Consider the following 21063-nt stretch of genomic DNA (forward strand, 5'->3'; position numbering starts at 1 on the left):
TAGCCCAGTTCCTTTGCAGTTTCACAATCAAATTGAGCCAGTTTGTGTGATGCTGTGAAAGGTTACTCCCAAATTCCACCCTGTGCCATCCTCCTGTTTCCATCCTTTTCTTTGTGCGGGTGCAAGCCCTGGAACACAGTTCTTCTGTAAAAGTCAGTTATCAGTGGTAACAGATCTCTGATCCAATTCATCTGCAGCGAAATGATCTCCAGGGCTGATGTAGGAACAGCAGCAGGAAGAAAGGGCAACAACCCTCCAGCCTCAGACTGTGTTCAGTCTGCTTGAAAAACTGGAGTTGTAAAAACAAATGAAGGAGCACAAGTGAAGATACACTTCAGAGGGTGAAGGGAAGAGGAATGAGTGGATGAGTGGTACAGGTAGTATTCATGCAACAAAGAAGTAACAACACAAAACTTCAGCCTTAATATGTCTTGCAGTGTTAGTGGATCTCATGTCCCTTTTCTTGGTTTAGTTTTAATGGTGACAGTATTGCACAGGGCTGGGAATCCCGATGTGTGTCCCTATCCCAAGGCTGACACACCTGCAATTACCAAGATTTTTAAGCTGTTTCTTTGAGATGTTCTAACACATGGTGTGTTTGGAGGGAACATTCAAGTATTTGCAGTGAACATGCCTTTAAGCTTGAAAAGTGTTTGGTTTTGGTTTTTTGTTTGTTTTTTTTCCTTATGGAGCATTGTTCTTATTTTGCTAAATTAGCCTGTCAAAATACTGTTCCCTTTAATACATTTAGAGCAATATCAGGAGCAGCTTAGAGTTGCAGAGCAGTGAGTAAAGCAGGGGAGAGCCCAAAGGTGGCATAATTCCTGTGTGTAAGAAACCTGACCTTAGCACTGTTGGGAATTAGCCATATTTAAGCATCAGGTGCAGACATGGAGTCACGCATCATGGTGAGAATCCTGGTTTCTGAAGGGGGTTATTAGTGGTGGTTTAGTGAAGCTAGCATCTTCCTAATTGCAGCAAGACTAAATCCAAATTAATATCCTTAGCAAAAGAAATTTAAAAAACCCTCTAAGATTGAGTTCTGCTATTTGTTCCAAGTATATTTGAAAGTGTTTTCAAACCACTGTTTCCCCACCTTCTCCCACACAGAGATAAACTCTCACTATAAGATCTTTTAAAATCAAGCAGCATTTGAGCAAACAAAGCTATCCTTGTATTTTGATTATTTTTCCAGTGCCAAGGATCTGTACACCAGCTTGTTACTCTACTTGCACACCCATGCATTCAAATAACACACTCAACTTACACGTGTGTAAGATCAAACACAGTTCTTTAACCTACTCTTAGGTTTTGGAATTGTGTTTTAAATACCTCCACAATATTAATTACAAAAATACAACTCTCATTCCCATATTTTCTGCCTTTATTTCTGAGGATGCAGTTCCTAATGGGTTTTTCACATAAGTAATCCGTATTTAAACAAGAACAGTAGAATTACTCATGTTACTATAGAACAGTTGCATTTCAGAGAAATATATCCAAGTAGCACTCTCTTCTGTGAAGCTACCACTTGTGCTGTTTTGCTGCAGCTGGATTCTTGCCCCTATTTTGTATGACTAAGTTGCACTCCTTGTTTCTTATTTTCAGAATTTCCTCTGAGCTGAAGAATTACTATTTATTTTTAATAATTTTGTAGACCCACAACTTAGAGGGTGATTTTTTTTGTGATTCAAATACAAATTATCGGTTCTGTATAAGTCAAATTATGATCTTAACCGTTTTCTTCCAGGATCAAAATATTACCTGATGGCAAAAGAAAGCTGAGTGCTTCGAGATCAATTCTAAGCACACACCAAATGTCAGAATAGCCCATTAAAGATATTAATCCAACAACTTTATTCTATGTATTTACCATAGACTTTGGACTTCAGTATTTTAAAAAAAGCCCAAAGTCTTCATGACAGTGAAATCAAACACACTAGAGTCAACTGAATATAACCTTTTGCATCACTTTAGAGAATCTTTGATAATGACAGAGTGTATAAATGCCTGGAAGAACTATATTGCAGGCATAAGAGGACTGGGAATTCAATAGGGGGTGTAGTCTTACAGCTTATTCATACTGCTGGCAAATTGTGTCAACTGCTTTCAACTAGTTACAGGTTTGTGCCTGTAAATATTTTATATTTATTTCCGTATGAAATTTTGCAGCATTTTTAAAACTCTAAGCATGCACCTTTCAGGCATCCACATCAAAATCACAGAAGAGGCTGGTGGTGTTCTCAGGGCCATACCAGTCGATACACAAGCTGAGAGATACAGACTCCAGGAGCTGAAGGGAACTGTCAGAGCACAAGCCCTAGGCATACTTTTGCTGCCTGTGTACTGTAAATGGGATTACACTTCTCCTGACAAGCACATCGGTTTGTGATCGACACAGCTTGAGATCTATGAAAATGTGTTGACTGAGGAGGATTATAGAAAGGTTTGAGAAGCTTTGAATGGTGGACAATGAGAAAACAAAGCCAAGTAGTCCAACCATCTGCATCCTGGTAGTGCAAGCATGGCCCAATGAGGCAGAGAAAAGGGACATGTACAGGTCATGTGATGTGTGAGTGGCACTGGAGAGCTTCCAGCTGTGCATGAAGCAGAGTTTCTTGTCAGGCATGGCTCCATCCCAGGGAGAGAGCAGCAATTCTGTTGCTTTCTTTCATTAAACAGCAAACCTTGTAAGATTTTTTTTGCAAGGGCAGAGGGAATCTTTCTGTGTAAAATACCTTGAAAGACCAGTGCCCTTCTTGGCTTTCTCTAACTTACACAGATAAATAGTCCAGTGTGTTGTCAACTATCTCTTAAAAATAATGTTTTATAGGCAGTTCTCTTCTCATTAAAGGACTTTGAAAACATATGGTTCATTCAGTTTGGTTTGAAGTCTATCAGGTTTCAAAACTTTGTAGAAGCTGCTTATGAGCGCAGACCTAACAGTGACATTTTCCCTACCCTTTCTATAGGAAGGCACCATCTCCCTTATCTTGAGAGGGATTTGAGCAATGGTATCCCCTCCCATACATTCAATTCATCTAGAAGAGCAGAAACAGAGAGGGGAGAAGGAAGCTGATGAGGTCAGGAGCAAGGAAACAGCAGCATGGATTTAAGTCCCAGATATGAGGTAGAAAACAAGTTTAAGGGACCTCTTCCAGAATTATAAACTCTTCTAGAAAGTTTATTTTGCTGGAGATACTATGACTAAAAAAAAATGCAAGTGGCACAACAATATAGAATTATCAGACAAAAAATAACCTTAATGCTGAAAGTCTTGGTATGAATGAAGAAATGAAGAAACATTAAAAAACACTCAGAGATTATGTTGGTTCGAAATCTTGCCTAAGCTTCAGAAATAAAATTGTGAGGAAGAAGCAACCTCTTACACTAGCAACAGCATGGGCAAAAGACACTGACAGGGAACACTGCTCTAGGGCAGTCTTTCTTTAGTTATCAGTAATACACATTACATTTAAAAAAAAAAAATGCCCAGGGTGTATTTTGTCATCCTAAGGCCAAGTATTTCTATCCTCTTGGTTACTCATACCTGTCAGGTCTTACTCTTTGGCAAGTTCTCAACATAGAAGTGAAAAGTTTCTTTTGTTAGCCTGTGGTCTACAATAATTCCCTTTGAGTTTTTCTTTTCCTTTGGCATCTCTTTTTTTGCTTTGTCAAACTAAAGGACTTCACTTTGGGCCTTAACACTTGTTAAATCTAAAATGTGTTAGGCAATCTAAGATCTGCTGACAATTCCTCAAAAGTCTCTATTAGCATTGCTACATTGTGTTAGCATTTTCCTTGTATATTTTCCAGGATCAGGAAAGCGGTCTTTGTACAACCCCTCATGTAGTAGAGTCACTTTCAATGACTTAAGCTTGGAGGTAACCTAAGAGAGCTGCAAGAGAAAGTAGATCCGAGTCTCCCTGTCTATTCTGGCATATGTAAATACCATGTCTTATCCTTCCCTTCTCTCCTATTCTTCTATCTCTCCTATGTGCAGATGTATGGACAAGTACTTTGGGAGCTGGCAAAGCCTCCAGAAGGGTATGAAGAGGGTAGAGGCTGGGGTGTTGGTTAATCACACTTAAGTCTCCCGTCCCCTCTTTACTATGTAAAGCAAAACCTCACTGCAAGCACATGGATTTTGATGCCAGCAGGTGCTGATGGCATAATCTCTGGTTTATATCTTAAATTTTCATGTGGTACACAAACATCTTTCCATCTAGAGCTGAAGACTGGAGAAGATACTATCATTCCTGTCTATTGAAGGGTCTGATAAGTACTTCAGGAGTACCAGGTAAAACTAAAGATATTAAATAAAAACAAAGCGAAGAACACACTATTGCCTTAGTACAAATCAAGAATAACTGCATTCTGATCAAGCAGAAATAAAGTGTCTCCCTTTAAAATTTAGTTCAAGGGAGCCTTGAAATCATTAAACTAGATTTGAGTCAACATCTCCAGTCGGAAACATTTAAGCTCTAAGGCATAGTTGTGAAAAGCAGGAAAAGGGCAGTGGCAGTGGCAGACAGAGGCTGGTGTCTGAGTTAGAAGGGAAAATGATCTGCCAAGAGACACTAATGCTGGCAGGAAGGGAGGTGCCTCCTCAGAAAAGGCAAATTAATGACCAGGGTTGCTAAAGGCAATCCTGTCTGCAATGATGCACTTCAGTTAAAGGCCACCACTGCAAGAAGGGGTAATGACCCTGATCTGGATGTTGCCTTATTCCAAAAGCTATTCCAAAAGCAGAATGTTCGTTTCACTATAGCTGTTCCAGTTGTCCCTTGAAAATTAAGCCAGCCAGGCCATCTGGGCTCAGGGTCTGGCTTGAAGAAACAATGAGTCTTACAGAAAATCTGCTTAAGCTCCCAGAAGAGTGAGAGTGTTGGGGCAGTCAGGTGGGGTCATAATTGAATGGTTTTGGTTTTTCATGCTGAAAGAAAACTAAAAAGCTAGTTATTAATTTTTGATGGATGGAAGGTGTTTGCACAAGTTTGTAGTGCTGTTGGGACAAATCTTTTTAAGTTTAGGCAGCTGATAGAAATTTATTGTTTGTTAAGAATTAAAAATGTAAAAAAAAGTGTTGTCTTTTTTTTTATATAAAGTTTACATTTTTCTTTTTGCCACAAGCATAATTTCTGCTTCTTAAAATTGCATATGCAGCTATATTAAAATTAAAAATGGGGAAAAAATAAATGTAATTCAATGGCTTAAGAATGTAATAATACTTGTACATTTTTATTTACATATTAAAATGCTGACATTTCAAGCCCATGAAGTGACCCACAAGTCACTTCAGATCATGAAATAGTTATTATCTGAGTGCCAAAAGTGTTTGCTGGACAGTAAGGGTGTTTGCCAGCTTGCTGTGGCAAATCAGGCCTTGTCACCTTCCACTGGCAAATAATGAAGGTAAAAGTTAGAGCTGCCATGGAGTGTCGTCCCAAGACACTGCACAAATAACAGTAAGACCACCTAATGTTAGATCCTGTGCCTTTGGTTTAATGATCACAGCAGCTATAGACAAGACATCAGGGATGTGGTGTTTGACCACATTGCATCTGCCATATGTGTTCGTCACACTCACCTGGGTAGCCCCCAAATATTACTGGGTGTCTGATTTACATTTAAATAGGTTCGCTAAAGAGTTTGTCACAATTGTTACTGGCGTTTGTTTCCCGGGAGGTAATATTGCCTCTGTCTTGGGTTGCCTGCATTTTGCAAACATTTAATCAGAAAGCTGGAATCACATCCATATTAATTCTGGTAGATTACCAGAAGATAAAGAGATAACAACAGCAATCAAAAAGACTTTGGGAAACGGCTTGAAAAAGATAAAGGAATGAAAAGTAAGTCTTTTTTTCAAGCATATCCAATAGGCTAGTGGAGGGTTTATAGATGCAGTGTGGTGGTGTGTGACTGCGATACAACAATGCAGTAGGTCCTACTGAAAGGAATACAGAAGGAGCTCTCAAAGCAGATATATTACTTTGGCAGAAAAACAGACAATTTTTGGCATCAGTGTGCAGAGTTCTACAAGTTTGTGATCCACAAATTACTGTCAGCTTGGAGATTCTTTTGGTCACACATGACCACTTACCATCTTCTTTTCAGACTTTTCCATTATTCCTGCAGTTCATAATGGTCGGAGCTAGGATACAAGTCTGAACAAGATGTTTGATACTGCCATTCTTTGCTTTTCTGTGATGCCTTTTTTTTAATTATAAGAATTGGCTATGCCAGTATTGACAGTTCCATTCAAATCAAGGCCAGACTTGCTGGCAACTTGTTCAAACATTTCTTCTCTTTCAATCTTATCAGCAGACCAGCTAAAACCTGAAACAGGACCTTCAGTATCTGAGCCAAAAGAGCTGTTCTATACCTGGGCTTCTGCCACAAGTATCCCTTATGCAGCTGGCAGGCTCCAGCTCAGGAGAGCACACAGGATAACCACTCCTCCTGAGGACAGTCCTCAAGGTCGTTTTTCACTCAAAGTATTAACAGAAATCCTGAAAGGAAGAAAGTTTCCATGTGTTGGGGCCAAATAAAACAGCCAGGTTTTGAAGCAAAACAGCCAGGTGTAAGTAGATGAGGGATGGATGGGTGTTAAAATAGCTTCAGGACATTTGCTGTCTCGGGACATTCATCCAAAATCTTTGATTGCCAAGTAATTAAAGCAATATGCTGATAAACAAATTTGTGAAAAGCAGTATTACAAATGCTAATGAAATTTCCCAAATTAGCAAACTAGTAGAGGAGTTTCTTTCGAAGATTAGAATATGAAATCCTAATCAAGCTCATATATGGAAAAGACTTGGGTTATTGTTTAATATAGCTACTTTAATTAATGAGGGAAACAAGTGGCACTCCTAGTACTGGCTCAAGGTTTGTTGTCTGCACATAAATGTTCTTTTGTTGGGAATAATAAAGGACTTTCTGTGAAAGTAGGTGGCTGGGTCCCTAATTCCACAGTTATACAATCACTTTAAGGTAATGTAAATACAGGCTGCTGCTCCAGTGGATAATCTACAGTTTTAAGCACTCTAGATATGTATTCCCAGCCAGCATGGTAACCAGACCAGAGAACTATTCTGTTTATAAATTAATGGGATCATGGAAAAAGTGGAGATAGACTTGTCCTTTGTGGTGGCAGCCTACACCTTGGGTTAAAATTAGAAAGGAATTACACATTTTAAAAAGAGACTAATGTGAAATAAAATCCAGCTTAGAACAGTCAGTTTTTCTATATAAAAATATTTGATCGAAAACAAGTGGAATCTCACCAGAACATGCTAGCAACTGTCTATAGTCTAGGCTTAATACTGCTGAAATGGCTCCCAAATAAAATATCCTCTGAACACGAGCAGAGGGTAGACTGATGCACAAGCAAATAAGTGCACAGATTATAAACCATGAAACTTGGGGAAGAGTGACACAGGTAATGAATAGGTATTATTTTCTCATTAAATATTACTGGAACTATTTGTAGAAGCCCACCAAAAGTACTGATACCACTGCAGTGATGAAAGCATGCTCCAAAGCACTACTTCATTTCCTAATGATGATCAAACAATTACTTCTTTACAGAATTAGTCTCAACCACAAGCTATTTCAGTCAAGAAAGGAAACTGCTTACCATCCAAATCCAGCTGCTAACAGGAACTGTATTCCTCCTTCAGTGAGACTACTTGTGTCTGAGATAACCTATACAGACACCATGAACAACCTGAATAAAAGAACATGATTTCCAAGAATTCAGAATCTGAACAACAGGATGTTCTGATGAAAATACAAGCCTCTAGGAGTGGCTCTGACCCAAGCCTTTTGTGGTCCGTGGATAAAGAAAACAGTGATGAAAATAGTGTACAAAGAAGGGAGGTATGAAGGTAGCATAGAGCTGACAGCAGATTACTACCTGTATCAACACCTTTTAAAATTTAGTTTCTGTAAATTATTACTATGAAATCAAAATTATCTTGGCAGGAAGTTTTTCAGAGAACTGTTGTATTCATGTAAAGTCACAGAAGACATCTGTATTACAGTCATTTAAGCAACTTAAAACCTTACCAACTTTTGTGAATTGTTATTTATTCCACAAACTTCATTCACCTGTTCATCAAAATAATGCTGTACCTCCAGCTACTGAACCTTGATTTGGCCCCTAATGATTGACAAATTCATTACCCTTGACTCAGCATTTGTACTTTTTTTTATAGTAAAACTAGTTTGCTGCCAGAATTACGTGAAGAGAAAATGTTGTTGTGTTGATTCCCGGTGTGAAAAGGGATCCCGCAGAAAGATACAAATGCCACCTACTAAAAACAGAGACTTAGAGGAAAAGAAAATCTCTCTGTAAAACCCACAGCCCCTGAACATGATCACAGAACATTTTAAAGGACCTTGAGGATTACCGTCTTTAGGGTAAAATAACACAGTTTACTTATGTTGATCCTGGGAGAAAACATTTTATGATATATCTTCATTTTACACAAAAGACAGGTTAAAATCATAATTATCATAACATTTTTAGGCACGTGTGCAGTTCTCAGCTACTGGTTCTGTTCATTCTGCTTTAGAAATTAGAAACCTGATATAAGATTGGAAAAATTACTTTGCAAAACTTTTTTTTCTTGCTGCTGATAACATTATCTCTCACATGCTTTGATCAACAGAACATAGCTAAAGGAGGAGCTTAGAAGTCCTTTCCCTACTATCAAAAACAGGAACAATATCACAATATAAAATTAGTGGATAGAGAACATCAACAACACCTGACCGAGGTGTCAGACATAAACTTTGTGCCAAATTTTTTGCATAATCCTGCCTGTAGCACTGACGTTTTGCTTTCATGCCACATTCAGAAGCGCAATGTTTTTTTCTTCCAGTTGCATTAAATTGTGACAGTGAGAGATACACAGATTTATTTTTTAATAGGATTCAGCTTGACCAGCAGTCATTTAGCTGGAAATGGTTTTGCTTTAAGGCAGAGCTTCCTGATTTAGCTGGTACAGGCACTGTGACCACAGAAGGAGATGCCACTGCACCATGTCATTATCAGCAGTGGCAGTAGCAGCTTCTGGCTGTGCGTAAGTCACCACATGCATTATAGGAGATGAGATCCTAGCCCTAGCAAGTCCTCTGCTGGCCTTTGTACACAAGGGAGAAGGAAGAGGTATTTGGCCATTGTCTGTCTCCTCTGGGATTGTTTTAAAATGCTCCCACTCCACCCACCTTCAACCTGCAGGGTGCCTACTTTAGGATTGAAATCACACACAGATTTTTAATGGTTTCCATCCATAAATTTCCAAACAATGGTCAGCAAAAGCAGCATTTCATACTTAGCCTCTGCTTTTTTGCGCATGAGGAAAAAGTGACGTACAGAAAGGTTAAGGCAAATGTCCTCAAAAGCAGGAGTGTCTAAGTCCCACTGAAATCAATCTGAGCTTGGAGTCTGACAAGCTGTGGACATCTGTGCTCAGGTGACCTAAATGGAAACTCTCCAACTCATTCTGAGCTCCATCTCTCCATGAGACCCTACCTGTCCTTCCAGCACACAGAGACTGTTGCTCATGCAGACACAATGTATTGAAATGTGTGACAGACTTTGAACTTCTAGCATCTGAAAACTCCTTTGATGTTCAGAAATGCTTCCAGTTCTTAGAGGGAAGCTACTAGATTAATTGTCAACGACAGTCTCATAAGGTTTTGAAAAGCAGACTTTATTTATTAGGCACATCATTGCTTTAATAGCACTGGGCTGCACAGCTCGCTTCACCATTTGTAAATGGCTTTGTTTGATTACATTGCATATCCTCAGTGTCAGTAGGATTCAAGTAAAAAAGTTACTGCTTTTATTCTCTGTCATTTCTCAAGATGGAAAAAAACAGTAAACATCTAGCGCACAGGAGCAGGGTACAGACAGAACTGCCTGCAACACAGAAGTCAAGACAAACTGAATTTTGAGCACTGAACAGTTAAAGCTGCAAGACAACCATCCTACATTTGCTCAGATAGGAGTTTGCTTTATGCAGGAGGGAGATGAATGTTGCCCACTAAGACATACAATAATGCATTCTTATACTGAGAAACAAAGACTGTCCAACATAGACGAGAATGAGGGTTTCATAACAAAACAGTTCACATGAAATTAGCTTCCTTATTATTTTTGATTATAAAAGTTGTATTCCCTCAGCTGTAAAAGTTAAAGGCCTAAAAGAAAAGAGCTGCTTACAGAACTCTAAAACTGCACTTTAATCAGCTTTTCCCCCTTATATTACAACTCTTTGAGACAAAAGCATAGCATTCTGGGTTATTTTTGTAATTAAGTAGTTTATCTGGTTGTTATATTTCTTCCCTGAAAATCTGCATTTTAGTATTTTATTAAATTCCACTAATAGAAGCATACAAAATCAGAAATCATGAGAGGAAAGTAATATTGCTCTATGAAAGAAAAAAAGCAACACTTCTAACATAGTTTTATGAACATTGTAAAAGAAGCGCATATGGCATTGAAACATTTTGAAAATGGAGAAATATTTTGCAAATTTCAATGTTTTTAGGTTTTACATTCTGGTTTCTGAATGTATATTTCCAAAGTTAATATCTTGCAATTTTTAATAGATTTTCTAGCATTGCATAGGACAGACAACCTAAAACCAACAAGGCAGGTATCTAGCGTGCTGCACACTTTAATATACACCGGTTACTTCACTTACTAGCGCTTTACACTGACAGTACAACTACTGTATTTGTAAAATTTGTTTTTAAATCAGCTTGTCAAAGCTTTTGAGAAGCAATCTGGGCAATAAGGTGGGTATTTTTAGTGTCTACCATGAATACAGCCAATTACAGTATTCATCAGAGGTCGCTCTCTCCATACAGTGCTGATGAAAAGGAGGTGTAATCCAGAGCCCCAGGAACAGAGCCTGGGCCGGTGTATGGAGGCATTCTCTTGATGCAGTACTGAGCCTGCTCAGGAGGCAGCTCTCGACGCAGCTCATCTGCCAGGATATAAGGCTGGGAGGGGAAAAAGGATTGACAAATTCAGTATGGGTTCTTCAAAAACAAAATATATTTTTTCTCTGTATCTGTGACTAATAAATTTGGGCATCTTGCCTATTTTTCTGAGACCAAATATTTTCCTCTGCAAATTCCATCACAGACTATGAGTTGAAGGGGGCAATTCCACCAACAAACTGATCGGGTCAAAATGCAGTATCAGGATACGTGACTGCGTATGTTAGCTACCAAGCACTGTGCAGCTATGGCCGGACTGCTAGAGACACAGCTTATTCCTGGATATTCAATATCTCTGCAGTGCACTACTGCCACTTCTGCAGTGACAGGACAGATGCAGGTAGTTCCTGTTAGTTTCAAGGTTTTAATATATGTGTAAAGAAAGATGCATTATTGTTCTTAATGGTATGCATTTATGACATGAGGAATACCCTCTGTTAACAGACTTGACATTGCTTAAAATAACAATCTAATTAAAACCACTTTTTTCTGAGACCATCTTCCACATGAATTGCTACTGAGAACACGTCTGGAATTTAAAATGTGGTCCACATTAACTGAAATCACAAAATCAATACAAGAAGCTAGAATGAGAAAATCAATAGAGTGAGCTTGGGCAAATAGACCTGTACTGCTGTGATCTCTCCTTTCTCCACAGCACAGGATTGGTTTGGTGGCAGCACTATTTATGGCCCTGACTCCTCCAGAAGCTCTTGTGTTGCCATTATACTCCCTTGCATCTTCAAACACCACTCAGTCACAAGTGCATCTGGCAGTGGGGATGAAAGTATGCCAAATTCAGGAGCTTTCTCTACAAACCCAGTAATTACAGGAGGCCTCCTCCTGCTGCTCCTTCTAGGATACGGATACACCACATTGCATCATTACATGTTGAGTGTGCTGTCAAGTCACAACATGGCTCACAACCAGGTGCAGTCTTGTGCACTTTATTTAGGCTATGTTCCAGAGGGCCACACTCTGCATCGAAACATCCAGAAAGCAGCATGAAAAGCAGAACGAGTTCTGCACTAGTCAAGGCTGTGGTGTGGAAATAACCTGATGTACAATATATCCGTTATACAGACCAACCAACCAAGTCTTGTCTAAGATGCCTAATTTTATGTTGGTTCTCTGTGCTATGAGGACACACAGACCAAGCCTTGTATTCTGCACCCATTTCAGGTAAGAGTCTTGGTTCCAAACAAGAAGAAAACACACATGCTTTCTCTGAAGTCTGGCAAACTGTAAACAAAGCTTCATTATTACTAAAAGGCTTGTAACAAGAAGGGCTAAACAGGAGAGCAATTGAATCCTTGCAGCAGCAGCAAGGTGACTGACCTTATCTGAAGCCAGGATTCTGAAGGAAGCTATCACTTGCTCAGCCGTGTCTGTGTCTGCCGTTTCTCTGGTCATGAAGTCAATGAAAGACTGGAAAGTGACTGTTCCTTGCCCATTAGGGTCAACCAGAGACATGATTCGGGCAAACTCAGCTTCACCCTTTCACAAAATCCAAAACAAAGAAAATGGTCACCATAGTACTGATCTCCAGCAGCTCAAGGCTCTCGTGAACCAGTCAGAACCACTGGTTATAGAACTTATAAAGCATCTTCCAACTCAGGAACACAACAATCAGAGCCGAAGAAATCTGCATCCTAAATGCCCAACCCATTTTTGTAAAAAGGACTGTACTTTTGGAAAGTGTATCCTTTGTCGTAAATACATAATATGTACCTTTCAATTAACTGTCACCATCTTCTCTCCCTCCCACAATACCTGTTGAGCTTGTTCTAACTTAACACTTAATTTTCCGTCTCATCCTAAACCCATAGTAATTTAGGTACCATGCAGGGAAGTGAAACAATAGCCCAAACAAGCAGGGTAGTCACAGGCCCACAGAACTAAGAAGGGAAACAATTTGGAAAATTTCCTGCTGAATACAGGACAGCTTAACAAAGGATAATATCTTTCTTTTCCATGAAAAAAGTGCATTTCAGAGGAAATTTTTAGAATAAATAATTGAAGCAAGGAAAATGTAACCCCCAAGGCAACTTTATGAAAATTAAACAGTATCAAACGCATTTTTCATCATGCAGGTAGAAAAGGAGAAATTTACAAAAACATCAGTTTAATAACTGCTAATTTCAACTTTTAAAGTTGCATTAATTCAAAGAGAAATGCAGTGCACTATAGAATATGGTTTTCAAGTGTCTTGTTTTACTTTTAACTTCCCTTTGAAAATAAAGAAAAAGCAAAGAAAGTACTATCTCTAGTGTAAATGACATTAGTATCCTCTCTATTTAGATAAGCTTTAGTATTGCTGTGGTTAACGTTTTAGCTGCGAGCAAAATGAGTCAACATTTTTTTCTTAAAGCTCGTACCAAATCATAACCCATTGAAATTAAGCAAGCTCTGAAATCATCATGGTCCATCAATCCATTCTTCCTCTATTGAGCAAAACAACGTAAGGAATATAGAAGGGAGGGTTTGAAGAATCCAAGGTAATTTCCAGAGAGGTGATGAGTTTGGACCATTGGCATATTGGATCCAGTGCATGAACAGTATTCATTGATGTTGCCCAATCAGGTCACCAGAATCATCATCAGTTTTAAAAAAGGAAGAAGTAACTAACATATTACACACAGGAAAGAGACATTTTCACCACAAAAAAAGCAACATCAGGAAAGGTCAGGGGAGAGATAAGGGAGAAGAGGAGATGAATGGGACAAGAATACAGAGAACACAACCAGAGAGGACAAAAAGAAGAGCAAGGAGAAAAGTTTGTTACTAAATTAGTCAAACTCAGTAGATGTTTAAGCTGCCTCCCTGATATGACATGTCTTGGAAATGTTCTGCGTGGAATCCCTAGCAGCCAAAAGTACAGTGAAAAACAGTGACATACTTCATTCCAAGGCCAAAGTAAATACATTGTGAGTGCAGTCTGCTGATATATGGGAAATAAGTACAGGGATTTTCCTTCTGACTGCAGGCTGTCAAGACCCTGACTACAGCAGAGATGTGCATACTGGCTTAAAGGATGAGACCTGCAAGACTTAGAAGGAGATCAGGCGAAGACCTTGTATGAAATGAGGTTTATCATTTTCCAGGCAATAACATATCTGCAGCATTCTAGACTCAAAGCTGAGTTAACACGAAATGGTATGAAAGTAAGAAGGTAAATAAATCTTTCCTCTGTGCTGTGATAGATTGCAGTGTCATCCTGTATTAGGAGAGAGCGTAAGAGAACTTGTATTGAGTCTGAGGAAAGGAAAATGGACAAAAGTCTGAGTGCAAGAGCTCTCCTAGGTATCTAGTAGTGTCCAAAAAAAAATTACCTCAAACCAAGTAAAACAAATTAACTGAAAAATCTTTGAAAAATGCAAAAATACACCTCAAAATGATGCTGACAGTCCATATAAACCAGTTGTCTTCCCAGAGGCAGGATCTTTTCAAAGCATTATGACCAACAGGCTGGAGTTTAAACATGCAGTATTTTTGGCTATTGTTACGTCTGAAAACAGAATTATTTCAGTTTCCTCTACCTGCAAGTCATTTCCAACCTGTCCTAGACTGATGAGGCAGGCTTTAAATTCATCAGACTGTAGATGGTCAGATTCATCCTAGTATCCCATCACAGGTCATGCATTTGGGAAGGGGAAAGGAAAGAAAAGTCACAGATCAGGTTAGTTGGTTAGTAAAGAACATTCTCTTTGCAAATTAATAATCCCATTCTTCCAGATTTTCATGGAAACGTAATGTCAATATATGCAATGAATTACCTAAAAAGTGTGAAGTTTTGCAGTTTCATGCTTTAGAATTTTTCTTAGTAGAAGAGGGTCCTCACTTCAACAACAGAGTTAGAACTCTGCTTCCTTCCATCTTTTTTTTGAAACACCTTTACTGACAAGCCAGATTTCATTTTATGAAGCCATTTGCTTCCTTCCTTTTCTGTTGTCATGCAGTGTATGTGAGATGCAATACAAATATCATTGAACCCAGGCAAAACATGTTTTCCCCACTCAATTACTGTTACTTCATTCTTGATCTGGTAATACTACTTAATATAATATGCATATCTCAAAGGAGATAAGTACAAAATAAATTTATAATTGACAACGTATTTTCAGTTATCTAGCTTCTTTAACAATATATACAGTCAGGTTTTGCTTTGAAAACTGACTTTAAAAAGCACCTGGAACATTGTTTTGAACCAGTATCTTTCTATTTTACAGGTGAAGAAATTCACCTGCAAAATAGAAAACTTTAATAAAAATATTATTTAAAAATCATTTAACAAAAATAGAAAACTTATTAAAAATAGATTGGCTTAACTTTTTCTTCCTGTTCATACAAAATGCTTCCTATCAGAGGGGTACTTTAGAGTGAGTTAACAGAAATACAATTAAGGAGATATTCCAAGATGAAAAATTACTACCCTTACTGATTTTACAGACAGTTTGGAGAAGATCCAAGGTTTTCTGTCTGCTACATATTTGCCTGCTACATTAATAGTTTAATTTTGAAAATTTCTGTATAGTTATGCAAAGGTAAAATTATATGAGGTTAAGAAATGCACTGGGCTTATTTAATATACTAATAGGATGAAGTGGTGCTTTAGTAAGTTAATAACACCATGCATTTTTAAAATATCATGCTGTTATTGATTCTCTCTGCATCAACATCCACCAGCCCTATAAAAGCAAGATGAAAAATAACAGTGCGAAGTCCATGAAGAGAACAAAAGCAAAGTTACAAATCTGGAGCAGCATTTAGTTAAAAGCCATAATCACAGTAAAGTTTTTATCCTTTAATATTTCCATTTTATATGATGATTCCTGCTATAAAGCATTCAAAATGGCTTAATTTATCATTCTCAAAATGTTAATCTAGGCTGGTTTGAAACTTTCAAAAGCTGTCCTGGGGACAGGCTATGGCAGGTCCCACCAGGGGTAAAGTTATTCATTTTGCCTGATTTCTAAAGCTGAAGATACTTCTGTATGACTGCAAACAAAATGATACAGAAATGGGAGCTAAGAGCCAAATCCTGCCCCTCCATCTCCTCTAGCAGGTGCTGCTGGAGGATCATGAGCTACTACCCCACTCCCTGGGGGTGGGTGGGCAGTGTGTGCAGGAGCTCCCCAGCCAAGCACACACAGCAGCAGGAGCTGAGGCAGAGAAGGGCAGATGGGAGTGAGGCACTGGCACATGCTCCAAGACACCATTTTCTTTAGGAGAGAAGTGCAGTGGTTGTGCTGCAGCTCAGAACAGTCATATGGTTAAGTGGGACTCCCTAGTGAGGGTCCAAGTAGTAGTGCCAAGTGCTATAGCAGGTTTTCACATTCTTGTAGAGAAATTCTCAAATCTTCATCATATGTTGCCTAAAAAAGCATCTTTGAAGTATATCAGAGTTTCATGGAATTCAATGGCATTTTGCAAATAAGGCATAGATCAAGCCCATGTGAAGGCTTTCTCAATTGGAAATGTTTCTTGATATTTATTTTTATTGTTTGCAGACCAACATTAGGAACTGAAATGAATCTTTTAACACATATAAATAACTTTGCCTTGCTCATCTTTTCCTGCCAATACAAAGAAAAACATTAAAATCTCCTTCATGTTTCATTATTAGTCCCCAGAAATCTTTTCCCTTCTCCTTGTGATTTATATGTGACCTTATAAAACAAGTGAACTTCTGAGTCAAACTAATCCATTCTTAAATATGTCCTTAATTTTCCTGAATGCTAATCGACCTGCATAAGCCTGAACATATGATTCCTTTAATAGAGAGCTGTTGTTTTTCTGTTAGCAAAATATAGGGTGGCATGATGCTATTTTTCTGCCTGCAGAGCTCCTACTTGAAATCTGTAGTTTGCAGAAAAATCAATAGTAGAATGTATTAGCAGCCATTAAGATAGTACAGGCAGAGCAGCTGCAGATATTTCATCACATACTTTGCAATCTTATTTAGAATTTACTAAATATACTGAATCTGAAAAAGGAATCCCTGCATAAAGAGATGTCAAAACCAGTGACTGACAACCTGTCTGTGTGGTATCCTGATTTGGCTGCATACCATTATTCAGCTATGCACCATTTTGAACACTTCCAAACCACTTCTGTGATTTCAGACATTGTGTCCCACTTTCTCTTTTTTTCTCCATGCAGTCACATTAAGGAAGGAAATATAGCAGCATTGCTAAAGATTTATATTTTTAACTACAACTAGACTGTGCCTTCAGGCACAATCTCTAGCAAGGAGTAGGACAGCAGTGGTAAGCAAGGGTAAGCATCAGCACCCTCAGGAATAACCCCCGGGGCACCAGCGTGTGTACACCGGCTGGGAACACGAGAGCCAAGAGGGCTCTTACCCCCATGAGCCACGGGAGACAGCACGTTTGCCACTTGCCTTTTCAAGGGTGACTTGTAAAGGCTCTCTGTGCCAGCACATCTCTGCTGGGGATGCACTGAAACAAACATGACTCTTCCTGCCCTTCTAATTCTCACATGCACTGTGAGATTTTTTTAAAATATATTCTTCCCAGGGAGGAAGATAGGGGTTCCTTTCTCAGATTCACAAGCAAAGGAAGTTGTTTCTAGAAGCACCCTAAAAAGAGTTGGTAGATTTATGTATACCAAAATACATACTTTAAAACGGGCAAGGGAGCTACTCTGCATATTAGTACTTTACTGACATCCTCAAGACACACTGTCAGACATTAAGAAATGTCTTAAATGTGAGAAATGCCGCACAAGTCACAGCTATACCATGCATAAATTATTCTGTTGTACTTAGATATTTAAAGCCTCCTCGTCAGTGACGGTATTAATTTTTGGGATCCTTTCTGACTATTCATCATGGTGAATAGCAATCCAACCCTTCAAGTGTATTTTTAAACTATATCAGGCATTCAGAAAGGCTGCTAAGTGCCATGAAATTTTTACATATATTGTTAATTCCATCTGACATGAAGAAGACAGTATTTTTCATGCTAGTGCTTATGTTCACATAATCCAGTTTTATCTTCATTTCTATTTAAGGAAATCAAAACCATAAAATAATCCTTTACTGCCTTCTCTATCTAAAGATGAACAAATATAAAGTTTTCATTATTTTATGTACACTGAAGTAACTCTGGAGCACCCTAAGTAGCCTTCATTCACCAACACTAAATATTCAAATGTGCAAGGACACAGGAAAGACAAAAATTAAGAACAAGCCTGTTTTTCTCCAGCATGCTTGTTCAAAGTCTCCTTCCAGCCTGTGTAGATTGAGTTGCATCTGACTATTAAGTAACAGTGTAATTTAATCCCTATAAACTTATCTTTTATCAGTGTTTCTGCATTTCTCAGTGTTTTATCTGTTCCCTGCATAAAGCCTGACTTGATGGTTGAGTAATTTTAAATCTTAACTTGTTCCTTTCTTTAACTTGCATTATGCTACAGAGAAAATAACTCTGTCAGTGCAGAAGTCCACCTAGACCAGTTTCCCATGTTTGATTCTGAGGGATGGGGTGTACTAAAGAGGGCCATTTATAAAATGGTCCGCTCCTTATGTGACCCTTCAAACCTCTCTTTTTAAGCTATTGGATTGTATCTGTCATGGGGAAAGGCAGGGTCTACAGATAAACTTGCAGACCAGGCCCGGACTGTTGAGGCCACAGATGAGAAACAGATTAGGAGGTATAATAGATGAAACATCTGTCTCCTGCTTCTGACCTGGCCATTCAGGCTTCCTGCAACAGGAGCCAGGATAGAAGGGACACAGCCTAAAGCCATGACCCATTATAGCCTGAGGAAAGAGATAGTCAGGGGCAGGTAAGAATCTAAGAGCTGGGAAGCAATTTTGTGTTACACATTATTGTTGTAGCCCATCTCCAGAGTGCTAGCAGCTTTGTGACACAACCACCTTCTTCCAGGTCATACAAACTTTTCCTAAGGCTTTACTCTGTGTTATCCTTTGGTATTTCAATGTCTTACTGCATCTGCAAAGCCTGAAAATCCCTAACAGTAGGGCTGGTTGGTGTAGGCTTTAGCTTCTCCCTTCAGGCAGCCTGAGGCTCCAAGAGCTGACTGTGATATCTCCTCAGCCATTGAGCCAGCCTTGCTGCGAGCGGGACTGAGAACTTGCCTATGAACTACAAAGGAACAGGGATGCTAGAAATGGCCATCCAGTGTAAAATAGACTTGGATTCAGTCACTTTGCTTCCTTATCTTTAGGGTACTGTCAAATCTTTGTGCAAAGACCTTGGTTTCCCTTAGAGAAGTCTCTCAAATACAGGCATGTAATTTATCCAGGCCTGGGACTTTGCTTTTAATAGCTCTAATTGCTCAATCATCTGCTCCAGTGCATTGGGAAAGCCATTTGGTAAGCTACTTCCTTCCACCCCAGGAAATCTATCTCTGCTTTTGAGATGTTATCTTCTGCTTCCTTAGAAAATACAAAAAAGAATCATGCTGTACTAGAATTACATTGAGATTTTTCCATAAAATCTGTTCCTAGTTCTGTGTAGCTAAATCTCCCTATGCTTGTATGTTTCTTCAGCAAGCAGAGGTTTGATAATTCTGGTCTTTTTCCTAAACAGTTAGAGGTATTCTAAAGATTTAGTAAACTGTGACTATCAGCATCAATTACATATCAAGTGCAAGTGCATGTATGGGCAACAATAGGATGTAAGTGAAAAGAAAGTGGCATTTGGCTGTACCCTGAAATGATTTGAAGGACTGACTTGACAGATTGGTGATGCATTATAAGATTTTTTTTCGGTATTTGAACTGTGAACTTGGTTTTAAAGGTGGGGTTATGTGAGTACAGAGCCATCAGAGTTAACTCATGTTCAGACTGTTCTCCAATTGTAAATGTCAGATCCCCATCTGCATATATTTTGCTATTGTGTATAGTTATGAATAGTTATCTTTATAACACTCTGTCCATGAATACAGCATAACTCAAAGAAGTGAGTTAAGTTTCTTCACAGTACCATTTTCCTTCCTACTTTTTTATTCATCCATGTTTAGATAACTAAAAAAAGTAACAGCCTCTTATTTCCCACATACAGCCAGAAAAATAAAGGATATTTCTGGACAGCTGTAAGTGTCCCAACTATATTCCCTACAAATACATTTCTAGGGAGACAAGTTGTGATTCAAAGGGGGGAAAAAAGCCTCTGTGATATAGATTACAGCTAATTTTAATGAGATGGAAACAACAGCAAGTACTGAGAACATGATGTACAGTCTTAAAATAAAAGGGTCGTGTTATTTTCCAAAACACACAGATTTATGCAGTTCTGCTTATTATTTTAACAAATACTAAATCATATTAGCAGAGCTATAATTCTGCATTCTATTTAAAAAGCAGAAATTAATCTTTAATTTATGTGCACAGTGCTACTAGGCTGTGGGGAGCCCTAGGCAACATGATCTAATGGATGCATCCCTGCCCAAAGTGGGGAGAGTGGAACTAGATGATCTTTGAAGTCCCTTCCAAACCAAGCCATCCCTTGAGTTTAAAAGGCTATAAATTCTTTCTTAACTGATCTTTTTTTTCTCTTTTAAAAAGAGCCCATTGCTAGCCCATTTTCAGGTTTTTTAAAAAGCTTATATTTGGAATGCCAAGAAACTCACTTTTGGGAAGACTATATACTGCTAGTTGAGAAAAAGCAGGAGTACTGTACCCTGTCAAAGTGATTGAACGATGCTCTGAAGTCATTCATTTGTTCCTGGGTGATACCCTTGGCATCTCTTGTGAGGATCTGAGTCTCAACCTCATTGATAGTTCGAGCAATGGTGGTTAGCAGGAGCTCCCATCCAACACGGATGTGCTATGAGAGAGAAAATACTGAGTTATTACAGAAGCAAATATATTCTTTTAGGAGTACAAAAAGTACAATACAAAATAAATCAGCTTTAAATATTTATGTGATAATTTTTCCATACTACTAACTCTGTATTACGACCAAGGATCACTAAAAATAAAAATGGCCTTCAGAAAAATATGAAACTGGTTTCTAAATGGTACTTCCTCACTAAAATGTGAAAATAAAACAA

General features: G+C 38.5%; 1 protein-coding gene across 1 annotated transcript in view; it reads right to left on the minus strand.

Moving 5' to 3' along the window:
- Nucleotides 1-10675: 10675 nt before the first annotated feature.
- Nucleotides 10676-21063, minus strand: part of ACTN2 (actinin alpha 2) — a 66132-nt gene continuing 55744 nt past the window's right edge. The window contains exons 18-21 of the mRNA XM_030268242.4: nt 20691-20837; nt 13398-13463; nt 12358-12516; nt 10676-11019 (exon numbers count right to left, since the gene is read on the minus strand). Of these exons, the coding sequence (XP_030124102.1) occupies nt 10861-11019; nt 12358-12516; nt 13398-13463; nt 20691-20837 (531 nt within the window). The 3' untranslated portion in view covers nt 10676-10860. The remainder of the gene's footprint in view (nt 11020-12357; nt 12517-13397; nt 13464-20690; nt 20838-21063) is intronic.

Source organism: Taeniopygia guttata, chromosome 3 (genome assembly GCF_048771995.1).
Source record: "Taeniopygia guttata chromosome 3, bTaeGut7.mat, whole genome shotgun sequence".
Classification (NCBI taxonomy): Eukaryota; Metazoa; Chordata; class Aves; order Passeriformes; family Estrildidae; genus Taeniopygia; species Taeniopygia guttata.